Source organism: Zalophus californianus, chromosome 9 (genome assembly GCF_009762305.2).
Source record: "Zalophus californianus isolate mZalCal1 chromosome 9, mZalCal1.pri.v2, whole genome shotgun sequence".
Taxonomy (NCBI): Eukaryota; Metazoa; Chordata; class Mammalia; order Carnivora; family Otariidae; genus Zalophus; species Zalophus californianus.
Window position 1 is genome coordinate 120,269,197 of NC_045603.1, and position 13,738 is coordinate 120,282,934.

At 34.5% G+C, this 13,738-nt stretch overlaps 1 protein-coding gene across 15 annotated transcripts in view; it reads right to left on the reverse strand.

Moving 5' to 3' along the window:
• The window catches only part of MLLT10 (MLLT10 histone lysine methyltransferase DOT1L cofactor), a 217,967-nt gene that overhangs the window by 134,604 nt on the left and 69,625 nt on the right, over nt 1-13,738 (reverse strand). For all 15 annotated transcript variants that reach the window (XM_027593177.2, XM_027593176.2, XM_027593181.2 and 12 more), the window contains one exon: nt 1,650-1,759. In XM_027593177.2, coding sequence (XP_027448978.1) covers nt 1,650-1,759 — 110 coding nt within the window. The remainder of the gene's footprint in view (nt 1-1,649; nt 1,760-13,738) is intronic.

The window sequence follows — 13,738 nt, forward strand, 5'->3', positions numbered from 1 at the left end:
TAACCTGCTAAAATACCAACAACAATAAAAACCATGAAGACATAATGAAAGTTAAAAAGCAAATGTTAAATTATGGGCAAAAGCATACACAGCGAGTATACAAGACAAGAAAAATTCTCTAATGCTTGCTCTCTCTAAAATAAATAAAATCTTTTTTAATTGAATAAATAAATAAAAGAACAACGAAGATTGTTTTAATGGTAATACACAGTTCACTTAACAGGATATAAGGTTATGAGCAATTAGAATCTGTATTCCCGGGGCGCCTGGGTGGCTCAGTTGTTAAGCGACTGCCTTCGGCTCAGGTCATAATCCCAGAGTCCTGGGATCAAGCCCCGCATCGGGCTCCCTGTTCAGCGGAAAGCCTGCTTCTCCCTCTCCCACTCCCCCTGCTTGTGTTCCCTCTCTCGCTGTCTCTCTGCCAAATAAATAAATAAAATCTAAAAAAAAAGAAAAAGAAAAACTGTATTCCAGTGGACAATTTCATACAATATATTTCCTGAAGCTTCCAAAATATTCACAGCCTTTTACACAGAGATTCTGTTGGTATATATAAGACAAAGCCAAACGAGGCCCTTCAAAGTAAGGGATTCTTTAATTAAATTAGTTTATCAAAACTAGTAACACTCCGTATTACATGCTAAGTATCCACTAAAAATAATGGCAAAAATATAATGGATACAAAAAGATGTTCAGGGTTGTTAACTTTCAAAAACAGACAATAGTATAAGCAATATAATCCTTTTTTTACAAACATATATAAAAACGCACACACAAAAAATCTAAGAGGCTCAGAAAGAGAAGACTTAGGATGATTTCTGTCCTACATTTTTCTATGTGTTTCCTATATTTTTAAATTTCAAAAACAAATATTAATAATCTACATTAAAAAACATTTAACACAAAAATATTTGAAACCTGAGAACTGGTGATACCTTTTCCCCGCAGATGAAATAAATCAACAGGTACCTTCAATTAAATGGTATTTAATTGAATACTTTAAATAAGTCTTATTTAAAGACACATTGGATAAAAGAAAAGTCATCTAACATGCAAAAGAGAATGAAACAATAATATATAATGTACTAATCAATAAAAAGATACAGGGTTAAAAAAACAAAGAAAACATTAAGTTTTTAAGAAAAAGCCAACAACAAAAATCCTATCTTGGGGGTAGAAAATAATTTGGGAAAGGAAAAGGAGCAAGTAATATTCTGTAACAGGATTATTTTTAAGAAAGGATGTTTGATATCATAATAAATGTTATACCAAATAATGATTAAGTTAACTTTAATAGAACCTTTATGTTTGAAAGAACATAAAAAGCCAATAATTCTTAAAGGACAAATCTATGAGGACTTAAATGTCATTTAAATGTTAAAATACTAAAGATCTGGGTTAGCATAAAAGGTAATATAGTTTTGTTTGTTTTCTACTCCTATGACTTTATAACATATTTTAATAATTGTAGTTTACCATTTAGTAATTATACTTTTTTCAAATCTCTCTGGAATCTGATGGAGGCGTATGATTTAAAATTTTTAATGAAGGTCTATAATAAAACAAAATACAAAAAAAATCCTTTACACTTCCCAGCTTTAGAACAAAAAAATTATATTCGAACATCAATAAAATAATATCCACTGTACCTTATTGTAACGATCATGTGGAACAGACTGTAAAACAATTGGTTCCATTGTAGAAACATTGGCAAACTGTACCTCTGGAATATACAGGGCACAAACCACATGAGCCCAACCTAAAAATAAATAAAAGTAATGTCATTTTCCAGTTTTCAATAAAACTTTTTCAAAGATAAATAAAATCTCAAACTTCCTCAAGAGATCCTTTAAAGGCCTATGTTAAGTAAATGGACAACAAAACATGAACAAATTCTCATTACTGACTTAACAGTCAAACCACTACTGATAAAGCACTTGATCATTTCTCCAGCGTGGTAACACAAATAAAACACTTTTAAAATTCAAATGCTAGCACTGACACTTCTTATAGGAGTACACTAAATAATTCAAATCAATATTATTTCTGAAAACCACTTTTTTTTATTTTTTCTAAAGATGTTTATTTATTTATTTGACAGAGAGAGACACAGCGAGAGAGGGAACACAAGCAGGGGGAGTGGGAGAGGGAGAAGCAGGCTTCCCACCAAGCAGGGAGCCCGATGCAGGGCTCGATCCCAGGACCCTGGAATCATGACCTGAGCCGAAAGCAGATGCTGAACAACTGAGCCACCCAGGCTCCCCTGAAAACCACTTTAAGAATAAGATAAAATAAGGGGCACATGGGTGGCTCAATCAGTTGAGCATCTGACTCTTGATTTGGGCTCAGGTCATGATCTCAGGGTCATAGGATTGAGCCACGCATCAGGCTCCATGCTGGACGTGTATCCTGCCTGGGATTCTCTCTCACCCTCTCCCTCTGCCGCTATTCCCCCCTCTCAAAACAAAAAAGTAAAATAAAAATAAAAATTTTAATATTTTAATCTTAAATGTCAATAATGAAATTTTAAATTTTGTTAATGTTGATACTTTAAATACTAGTACTAACATTATTCTACTATTTCAATATTTTACTTAAAATATTTTAACAATTGATATTAAATATTAATGCTTCTTTTAATTTTTAAAATGTGACCGAAGGTAACAAAAAGCTGTGATAATGAGGAATTACTGAGCCAGAATTGGAAAAGATGAAAGTCCAGGAAGGTGAGTACAGCTTTTGGCCACTTTTGCCACCCATGGGACATTTGCCTATTTCAGAAAAAGCAAGTAAAAAAGGTGAAAGGTGGTCTTGACAAACTCAGACAGCCAAAAGAACAGGGATTTAGGTCCGTTCGACAACTGAGGGAGGAGGGGAACTACTCAGCCCCTAACTCCCCCTTTCAGGTGAGACACTGAAGGACTGCAAGCCAGAACAATAAACTAAAAGTACATGGGCCCTCAAAGAGAATGCAGCAAGGCTTTGATCATCTCAAACTCTCAAACTGGACTCATGTAATACCAAATTACATGTGCCCACGGGCACCAGAGGAAGCAAATATACATCCTCTCTGAAGGAAAACAATGTAATCTGAACTACAAATAACTTCTACTATTGGTTCATTACCATTTTCAGCAGAATAAAAAGTGCCAAACACATGAGAGATAAGACAACATAAATGAAAACCAGCAGAAACAAGAAAATCAAAACAGATCTATATTTTGGAGTTTCAGCCATTAAAACATACATTAAAGTAAGTATCCTTACTGCGTTTAAATACATACAACACAAAATTGAAAATTTCTTCAAAGAACTGAAAACTATAATAATAAATCAAAAATCCTGGAAGTAAAAAACAAAAATTTGTTAAAATCTATGGGCAGGGGGTACCTGGGTGGTTCAATTGGTTAGGCGTCTGACTCTTGATTTCAGCTCGGGTCATGAGATCAAGCCCTGCGTAGGACTCTCTGTGCTGAGCATGGAACCTACTTAAAGATTCTCTCTTCCTCCCACCCTCCCTCCCCACTTGCACACATGCGTGCTCACGGGCTCTCTCTCTCTCTCTCTCTCTCTCGTTCTTAAAAAAAAAAAAATCAATGGGTGGGATTAACAACAGTTTAGACATAGATGAAAACAGAATTAGAGGGCAATAAAACAGGTCAGAAGAAAATATCCAAAATGTTAGCACATTAGAGTTCTTTCAGGCCAAGGCACAGGGAGGGGAACTGAGGCCAAGCCCAGGACACTCCCGAAGTTCAGAAGATCAGGTGAAACCAAGGCAGCTAAAACTGGCAGGACAAGGTACCAGAAACGAAAGTTCTTCACATAGAGAAGAAACACTCACAGAGAGAGATATACAGAGAACACCACTTGAATATTAAAGGAGAGAACATATGAGTGAAGAAATTACCTGAGGCTGGAAAAAAAACCATCCAAAAGAATTAAAGGAAAGAATATCTGGTAGACAAAAAGAGCCAGGAACATTGCCAGGTCCCTCTAGCCAGACTGTGAAAACTCAACTCACAGGGCATTAGTTATTTGAATACTGAGAAAGATCTTGCCTCAGTAGTAGGGAATAATTACCCTTAGACCAAGCACTGCTCTAGACCCATCTAATAAATCATAAGAGCAGAACCTGAAAGGATCTATCTCTTTCCAAGGAACCTAACTGTATTTCAGAACAAATCTGAAGAAAATTTAAAGGAATGCAAAAATATCCAGATTTATGTCAGCAAAAATAGTGGAGTAGGCAGCTCCAAAAGCACATTCCACCAAGGAAATATCAAAAAATCAAGCAGGAACTGTCAGAACCAATTTTGTTATGACTCTGGAAAAGAGAGTAAAAGGTTTACAGCAACCAAACACTAAATTAAGAAAAAGGCAACTTAAAAATGGTAGGAAAGCTTTGGACATTTTTATTTTCCCTTAACCCATGCCCATCCTAGGTTCAGCAGAAGTCTTAAAGACAGCACTCATTGACTTTCCAATGTGGAACCCTGGTTCTCCATCCCACAGGTTCAGAGAGTTAAGTACAGACACAGAAGTTACAAGATCCACAGGAAACTACTGTTTAAACAAAAATAGTAAGAATTCATTGTACGATTTATAACAAAGATAAATGCATGACAATAACTGCATATAGGCCAAAATAAGAGAAATGGAATTATATTATTTTAAGGACCTTGTACTATATGAGAAGTAGTATAATAATATCATTTGATGGTAAACAATACTGAGAAAAAGTTGTAAACTTTAAGCCCTAAGACAATGACTAACACAACACAACAAAATTTATGGCTAATAACACAAGGAAGTAGACAAGATGGAATCATAAACATCTCAAAAGAAGGCAAAAAAAGAAAAAGAAAAAACAAATGGAGCAAATAAAAAACAAGTATCAGGGCGCCTGGCTGGCTCAGTCAGTACAGCATGTGACTCTTGATCTTGGGGGTTGCGCGTTCAAGCCCCACGTCGGGTGCAGAGATTACTTAAAAAAATAAAATCTTCTAAAAAAAATAAAAGTAAAAAATAAAGAACAAGTATCAAGATGGCAGATTTAAATCTAACCATGTCATCAATCACACGAAATGTAAATTAACTAACCACCCCAATTAAAAGACACAAATTGCTGGAATGAATATAAACAAATGGCCAATAAGCACATGAAAAGATACTCAACATCACTAGTCATTACGGGAATGAAAATCAAAAATAAAATGAAATACCACTTCATATTCACCAGGATGGCTAAAACCAAAAAGACAAACCTTATCAAGTACTGATATAGATAGGATATAGAAAAAGAGGACACCTGATGCTCTACGAGCTGAAATATAAAATGGTACCTCCACTTTGGAAAACAGACTGGCAATTTCTCAAAATAAGAGAGTTAACACATGACCCAGGAATTACACTCCTAAGAATAATCCGAAGAACTAAAACATATTTCCACAAAAAAAAAGTAAACAAATGTTCATAGCAGTACCATTTGTTCACACCAGTATTATTCAAAATGGCCAAATGAAAACAACCCAAATATACATCCACTGTTGAATGGTTAAGGAAAACATGGTATATGGATACACTGGAGTATCATTTGGCAATTAAAACAAATGAATTACTTAGACATGTTGCACCATGGACAAATCTGGAAAATCATACACTAAGTTAAAGAATCCAGTCACCAAAGACCACATATTGTATGATTCCAGTTAAATGGAATGTCCAGGGTAGGACAAATGGCCACAGACTGGGTTAACAGTTGCCAGGGTAGAAGTGTTCGAGAGAAATAGGAAGTGAATACTAATCATGGTGACAGTACGTCTTTTTAGCTTGATGAAAATGTTCTAAAATTGACTGTGATGATGGTTGCACAAGTCTTTGAATATTTTTAAAAACACTAAATTGTATACTTTAAGTCTATCAATTGTATGATATGTAAATAAAGCTGTTCTATAAAAAATTAACAATAAGAAAAATAACTCAATTTTTTTAATGGGAAAAAGATTTTTGAACACAGACATCACCAACGAAAATATAAGAATTACAAATAACCACATGAAAAAGATCTCAAATTTACTACTCATTAACAAAATGAAAATTGAAAGCAGACAGATACCACTCCACACCTATTAGAATGGCAAAAACTAAAAAGAGTGACCATACCAAGTGCTGAAGAGGATGTAGAGCAAATAGAACTCTCATATGCTGCTGACGGGAATGTAAAATGTTATAACCGCTTTAAAAAACAGTTTGTCAGCTCCTTAAAGAATTAAACATGCACTTATCATTATAAACTAGCCGTTTCACGCCTAAATATTTATCCAAGACCAAAAAAGACTATGATTATAGAAAATATGTTCTTAAATGTTAACAGTAGCTTACTCTGCAACACCTAAAAATATAAACAGTCTATCTACAGGTAAATAGATAAACTGCTATATCCATACAAAGGAAAAACAGTGAACCAAAAAAAAGGGAATAAACTATTGATGCATGTAACAACAAAAATAATCTCAAAATATTTATACTCGTGGAAATAAGACAAAAATAGTGTCTGTATATACCATATACATATTTGAGTGTCTAGACACACATGCATACATACACATATATATTCCACTTAAATAAAACACTAGAAAAATACAAATTAATCTATAGTAATGGAAAGCAGATGAATGGTTACCTGGGACAAGGCTAGGGAGAGGAGGGCTGGTATAGATATAGTACAAAAGAGTAAGAAGAAAGTTTTAGGAGTGATGGATATGTTCACCGCCTTAATCATGCTGATGATTTCATGGGTACATACATTAGTCAGAATTTAACAAGTTGTTCACTTTAAAATATATACAGTATACTGAATGTCAATCACATCTAAATAAAGTTGTTTTAAGTATTTTTTTAAAGAACAAAAATTTTTAAAAGGGATCTCAATCCAAATGTCAATTTATATTAAATGTTAGTCATTTATACACAACAATTAAGGCAGAGATTGAGAGGGAGTCAATTTAAAAAAAAAAAAAGACTATACTACCATATGCTGCCTATAAGAGACACACTTTTAATAAAGACTGATAAGTTTAAAGCAAATGGATGGAAAATGGTATATGAAGCTAACAGTAAGAATTATAAAGGCTGAAGTGACTATTTTGATGTCACATAACACTATGAAACAAATACTCCATAGCTAAAAAGTGACATTTCCTAATGATAAAGAAGTAATTCAGTAGAAGATCAACAATGAGAAAAGTGTCTACACCTAATAATGACACATTAAAATACATAAAGTGACACCTGACACTACTAAAGGAAAAAACAGACATCATAACAGATACTTAACACACCATACTCAGTAACTAACAGATGAAGTAGATCCCTCCCAAAAATCAGTAAAGACATAAAAGAGGTTGGAGTGCCTGGGTGGCTCAATCGATTAAGCTTCTGACTCTTGATTTTGGCTCAGATGTTGATCTGAGGATGGTGAAATCAAGCCCCATGTTGGGCTCCACGCTCACTAGGGAGTCTGCTTGATATCCTCCCTTTCCCTCTGCCCCTCACCCCGCTCTAAAATCAATAATCTTAAAAAAGATATATAAAAGAGCTCAAATGTATCAGCGACCTTGATCTGACATTTTTTTTTTAAGATTTCATTTATTTATTTATTTGACAGGAGAGAGAGAGAGAGAGAGAGAGCGAGCGAGCACAAGCAGGGGGAGCAGAAGAGGGAGAAGGAGGCTCCCCACTGAGCATGGAGCCCAATACAGGACTTAATCCCAGGACCCTGAGATCATGACCTGAGCCGAAGGCAGTTACTTTACCAACTGAGCCAACCAGGCGCCCCAATCTAACTGACATTTATAGAATACTATATTCAACAGCAGAATACACATTCTTTTTCAAAGGCATATGGTACAGTTAACACAAACCGTATGCTAAGCCCTAAAATAAGTCTCAGTGAATTCTAAAGGACGAAAATCCTCTAAAACCACAACGAAATTAAATTAGCAACCAATAATCATTAAGTATCTAGGAAAACCCCTAATAAATGGAAAACAATATAATTCTAAATAAGAGTCAAAAAGAAAATCACAAGGGAAATTAGAAAACATTTTGAACTGAATGGGAACAAATATACAACATACCAAATTTTGTGACCCGTTGCAAAAGCTGGGCTAGCAGGGAAACTTACATCTTTATATACTTTTATTAAAAAAGATCTAAATTCAAAGACCCAGGTTGCTACTGTAACAAGTCAAAGAAGAAGAGCAAAATATACACAAAGTAATTAAAAGGAAGAAAACAGTAAAGATAAAAGGAGAAATCTAGAAAATAGAAAACAGGCAGACAATTTTAAAAATTAATGAAGCTAAATGTTGTTTTCTTAAAAGGGTAAACAAAACTGGCAAGTTCTATATACACTGGTCAAGGAAAAAACAAAAAACCGAGACTACAAATCACCAGTACCAACAATAAAAATGAGGTTATCACTACCCACACTATTGATCCAACAAACATTAACAGGATAATAACACTACAAACAACAGTACTCCAACAAATTCAACAAGTTACACGAAGTAGTCAACTTTCTTGACACAAGAACAACATAGGAGCATCTCTATACCTACTTTTCAAAAATAAGTTTATCAAACAAATTCCCAGAAAGGTTTCACTCTAACATCAGAAGGTTTCACTGATAAATTCTATCAAACATTCAAATAAAAAATAACACCTTGTACATAAATTTAAAAAAAATCATAGCCCTTACACAAGAAATCTGACAAAACCATTACAATTTTTAAAGAAATGGAGAATTAAAGTACATGACAATAAGATGTCTGTCAGGAGTTGGAAAAATGAATTTAGTTCCCTAAGAGTTTCACAGGGTTCAGAAAAAAAGTAAAAGCATTTATTAATATTAAATTTTATCAACCTAACAGAGCGGATAGAAAAGAATGATAAAAAGTAATCCAAGAGAAACCTCTACACATCTATTAAAATGACCAACATCCAGACCACTGACAACAACAAATGCTAGGAAGGATGAGAAGGAACAGGAACTCTCATTCATTGCTATTGGGAATGCAAATGGTATATCCTCTTTGGAAAACATTTTGGCGGTTTCTTACAAAAACTAAACATACTCTTACCGTATGATCAAAAGTGTGTTCCTTATTATTTACCTACCCAAAGGAGCTAAAAACATATCCACACAAAAACCTGCACATGCATGTTTATAACAGCAGCTTTATTCATGACTACCAAAACTCAAAAGCAACCAAGATGTCCTCCTATAGGTGAATAGATAAATAAAGTGTGGTATAGTACATCCAGACAAACCAGAAATCAGCACTAACGATAAATGAACTGCCAACCTATAAAAAGACAAAGAGGAAAATTAAAAGTTTATTTCTAAGTGAAAGAAATTAATCTGAAAAAGCTATATACTGTATGATTACAGCTACATATAGGACATTCTGGAAAATGCAAAACTGAAAAAAAAAGATCAGTGGTTGCCAGGGATTAGCAGGGAGGGAGGGAGGAACAGGCAGAGCAGAGAGGATTTTTAGGGCAGTGAAGGTGATGCCCTAAACTGTATGATATTATAATTACAATACTCTGTGTGATATATAAATGTCCAAACATACAAAATGTACAACACCAAGAGAGAACCCTAAAGCAAATAACAGACTTCAGATGTTATGATGTATCATCATACGTTCATCAATAACAAATGTTCCAATCTGGTAAAGATGTTGATAATGAGGAGACTACACATGTGCAGAACAAAGGGTATACAGAAACCTAACTTCTGTTCAGTACTACTGGGAACCTAAAACGGCTCTAAAAAATAAAGTCTATTATTTAAAAAGTAATCCAAAAGAAGGTAAGAATAAAGAAAAAAATAACATAAAAGTAAAAAGACTGGCACCTGGGTGGCTCAGTCAGTTAAGCATCTACCTTCAGCTCAGGTCATGATCTCAGGGTCCTGGTATCCAGCCCCACATCGGCTCCCTGCTCAGCGGGGAGCCTGCTTCTCCCTCTGCCTCTGTCCCCACTCGTGCTCTCTCTCTCTCTCAAAAAAAATAAATAAATAAAATCTTAAAAATAAAAAAAAGTAAAAAGACAAATAGAAAACATTTAGTAAAACAGAAGTTTTAAATCCAAATCCAAATATACACACACAGAAATGCAGACAGGCACACATCTATATACATACATTAAATGTAAATGGAGTAGGGGCGCCTGGGTGGCTCAGTTGGTTAAGCGACTGCCTTCGGCTCAGGTCATGATCCTGGAGTCCCGGGATCGAGTCCCGCATCGGGCTCCCTGCTCGTCAGGGAGTCTGCTTCTCCCTCTGACCCTCCTCCCTCTCGTGTGCGCTCTCTCATTCTCTCTCTCTCAAATAAATAAATAAAATCTTTAAAAAAATGTAGATAGAGTAAAATTTACTCCAATTAAAGACAAAAACTGTTGGACTGGTAAAGAGGCAACTATTTGCTGATTAACAAGAGACAATGAGAATTCACAAAAACTAAAAGAAGATACACCATTTGAAAACAAAAACTAGTAGAAACCTAATGCAGTTATGTTAATATCAGTTGAAATATACTTTGAAGCAAAGAGAAAAAGAGTGGTACTCTACAATGATAAGAAATTCAATTATGAAGAAAAAATACAGTAATTCTAAATGTGCATGCACCAAATAACATCATCAAATATATAAGGCAAAAACTGAGACTACATGACAATATGAAATATTAACATATCTTCTCCAGTAAATGACAGAATAAGCATTCAACATATCTGCAAGGATAAAGATGATTGTACCAACACAAATATCAAATACAACCTTATGGATATATATAAAACACTACAATACTCCAACATCACAGAACTTTCTTAAAGCACAGATAGAACTCCTTTAAAAACTGACCATATCCTAGCCATAAACCAAGTCTCATTTAAGATCCCATATGACTGAGGGTGCCTGGGTGGCTCAGTTGGTTAAGCGACTGCCTTCGGCTCAGGTCATGATCCTGGAGTCCCGGGATCGAGTCCCACATCGGGCTTCCTGCTCAGCAGGGAGTCTGCTTCTCCCTCTGACCCTCTTCCCTCTCGTGCTTTCTATCTCTCATTCTCTCTCTCTCTGAAATAAATAAATAAAATCTTTAAAAAAAAAAAAGATCCCATATGACTGAAATCAAAGACTATATATTCTGACGAGATTAAACTCAAAACTGATAATAAAAAGAGATATCCTCATGTATTTGGAAACAAACTTCTTTATTATCAATGGGTCAAAGTAGTAATTAGAAAGGAAGTTTAATTATGATGAAAATTATATCTAAGTTATAGGGTAAGTTAAATTTCTCCCCAGAAATACACAAGGTGAAAAGTATACACTGGAAAGCCTGCAAATTAATGAGCTAAATAAATTTCCATCTTAAAATTTTAGATGAGAGCCAAATAAACCTCCCCAAAAAAAGTATAAGGAAATAAAAATGTATTTGGAAATATGTATCTTCTGTTTGGGGGGCGTTGATAGTCACCCTTCTAAATGTGTGTGCACTGATCTCATTGTGGCTTTGATTTGCATTTCTATGTTGATTAGTGATGGTGATTATCTTTTCATGTGCCTGTTGGTCATGTGCATATCATCTTTGGAGCAATGTTTATTCATGCTCTTTGCCCATTTTTAAATCGGGTTATGTGATATTTTTGTTGCTGAGTACTAAGAAGAGTTCTTTATATATTATCTCCTATTCCATTGCCTTTTCAATTTGTTGATTGGGTTCTCTGAGGCACAAAAGTTTGTAAGCTTGTGTGGTCCCATTTGTCTATTTTTTTTCTCTATTTTTATCTTTTTTTCTTTTTGGCTATGTTATTTGGTGTCATATCCAAGAAATCATTTCCAAGCCCAAAGTCGTGAAGGTTTTCCCATATGTTTTCTTCTAGAAATTGCATAATTTTGAGTCTTAAGTACCTACATCTTTGATCTGAGTTAATATTTGTATATGGTGTAAGATAAGGGTCCAAGTTCATTCTCTGGCATGTGAATATCCCATTTTTGCCAACACTATTTGTTGAATAGACTGTCCTTTCCTCACTGAGTTGTCCTGACACTCTTATCAAGGATCATCTGACCAACATACAGAAGAGTTTATTTCCGGGCCTCTCTATTCTATGATTGGTCTATTTGTCATTATGCCAGTTCCACACTGTCTTGATTACTATGGCTATGTAGTATGTTTGAAATCCAGAAGTATGAGTCCTCCAACTTTGTTCTTCATTTTCAAAACTGTTTTGGCTATTCGGGGACCCTTGAGATTCCCTATGAATTTTAAGATGAATTTTTGCATTTGCACAAAAAATGTTGTCAGGATTTTAATAGGGATTATGTTCACTATATAGATCACTTTAAGTACTACAGACACAGAACTGCTTTCCATTTAATTACACCTCCTTTCTTTTGCTTCAGCAGTGTTTCGTAGTTTTCAGTGTACAAGTCTTTTCCTCCTTGATTAGATTTATTCCTGTTTTATTTTTTACACTTTTATAAAAGGAATTAATTATCTTCTTAATTTCCTTTTCAAACTATTGTCACTGTATAAAAACAACTAATTTCGGGGGTGCCTAGCTGGCTCACTCAGTGAAATGTGCGACTCTTGATCTCAGGGCTGTGGGTTCAAATCCCACACTGGGTGTAGAGATTAATTAAAAATAAAATATTAAAAAAATAATTTAAAATAAATTAATAAATACAACTAATTTTTACATGTTGATTTTGTATTCTGCAAATTTGCTGAGTTTTTTAGTGCTAATAGTTTTTCTGTGGAATCTTTAAGGTTTGACAAATAAGATATCATCTGCAAACAAAGATAATTTTACCTCTTCCTTTTCGAACTGGGTGTTTTCGATTTCCTTTTCTTCCCTAAGTACTCTGGCTAGACTCCAATGATATGTTGAACAGTCATGAAGAAAGCAGGCATTCTTGCCTTATTCCCTGTCTTAGAGGAAAAGTTTTGTCTTTAATGATTGAGTATATTAGCTATGGATTTTTCATATATGGCTTCAGTATATATGTTAAGGTAGTTTCCATCTATCCAAGTTTGAGGAGTTCATTTATCATGATAGGGTGTTGAATTTTGCCAACTGTTTTTTTCTGCATCAATGGAAAGGAAATGATCACGCGGGTTTTGTCCTTCATTCTGTTAATATGGTGTATTACACATTGACTGACTTTCATATGCTGAACTATTCTTGCATTCCGGGAATAAATAAATCGTATATGATCCTTTTAATGTGCTGCTGAATTCAGTTTGCTAGTATTTTGTTGAGGACTTTTACATCCATATTTATCAGGGATACTGGTCTGTAGTTTTCTTTTTTGCTTGTAAAGTCTTTGTCTGGTTTTTGTTCTCAGAATAATGCTGACCTCATAAAATGAGCTCCAATGACCTCTTCAATTTTTTGGAAGAGTTTCCAGAGAATCAATTCTCTGGTGAAGCCATCTGGTTCTGGACTTTTCTTTGTTGGGTTTTAAATACTGATTCAATCTCCTTACTAGTTGTTGGTCTGTTCAGATTTTTATTTCCTTATGACTCAATCTTGGTAGGCTGCATGTTTCTAGGACTTTATCCACTCTTCTAGGTTATTCAATTGCTATCAAACTATTAAATTCTCTAATAATCCTTTTTATTTCTATGTTATCAGCTGTAAGGTCCCCCTTTTCCATTTC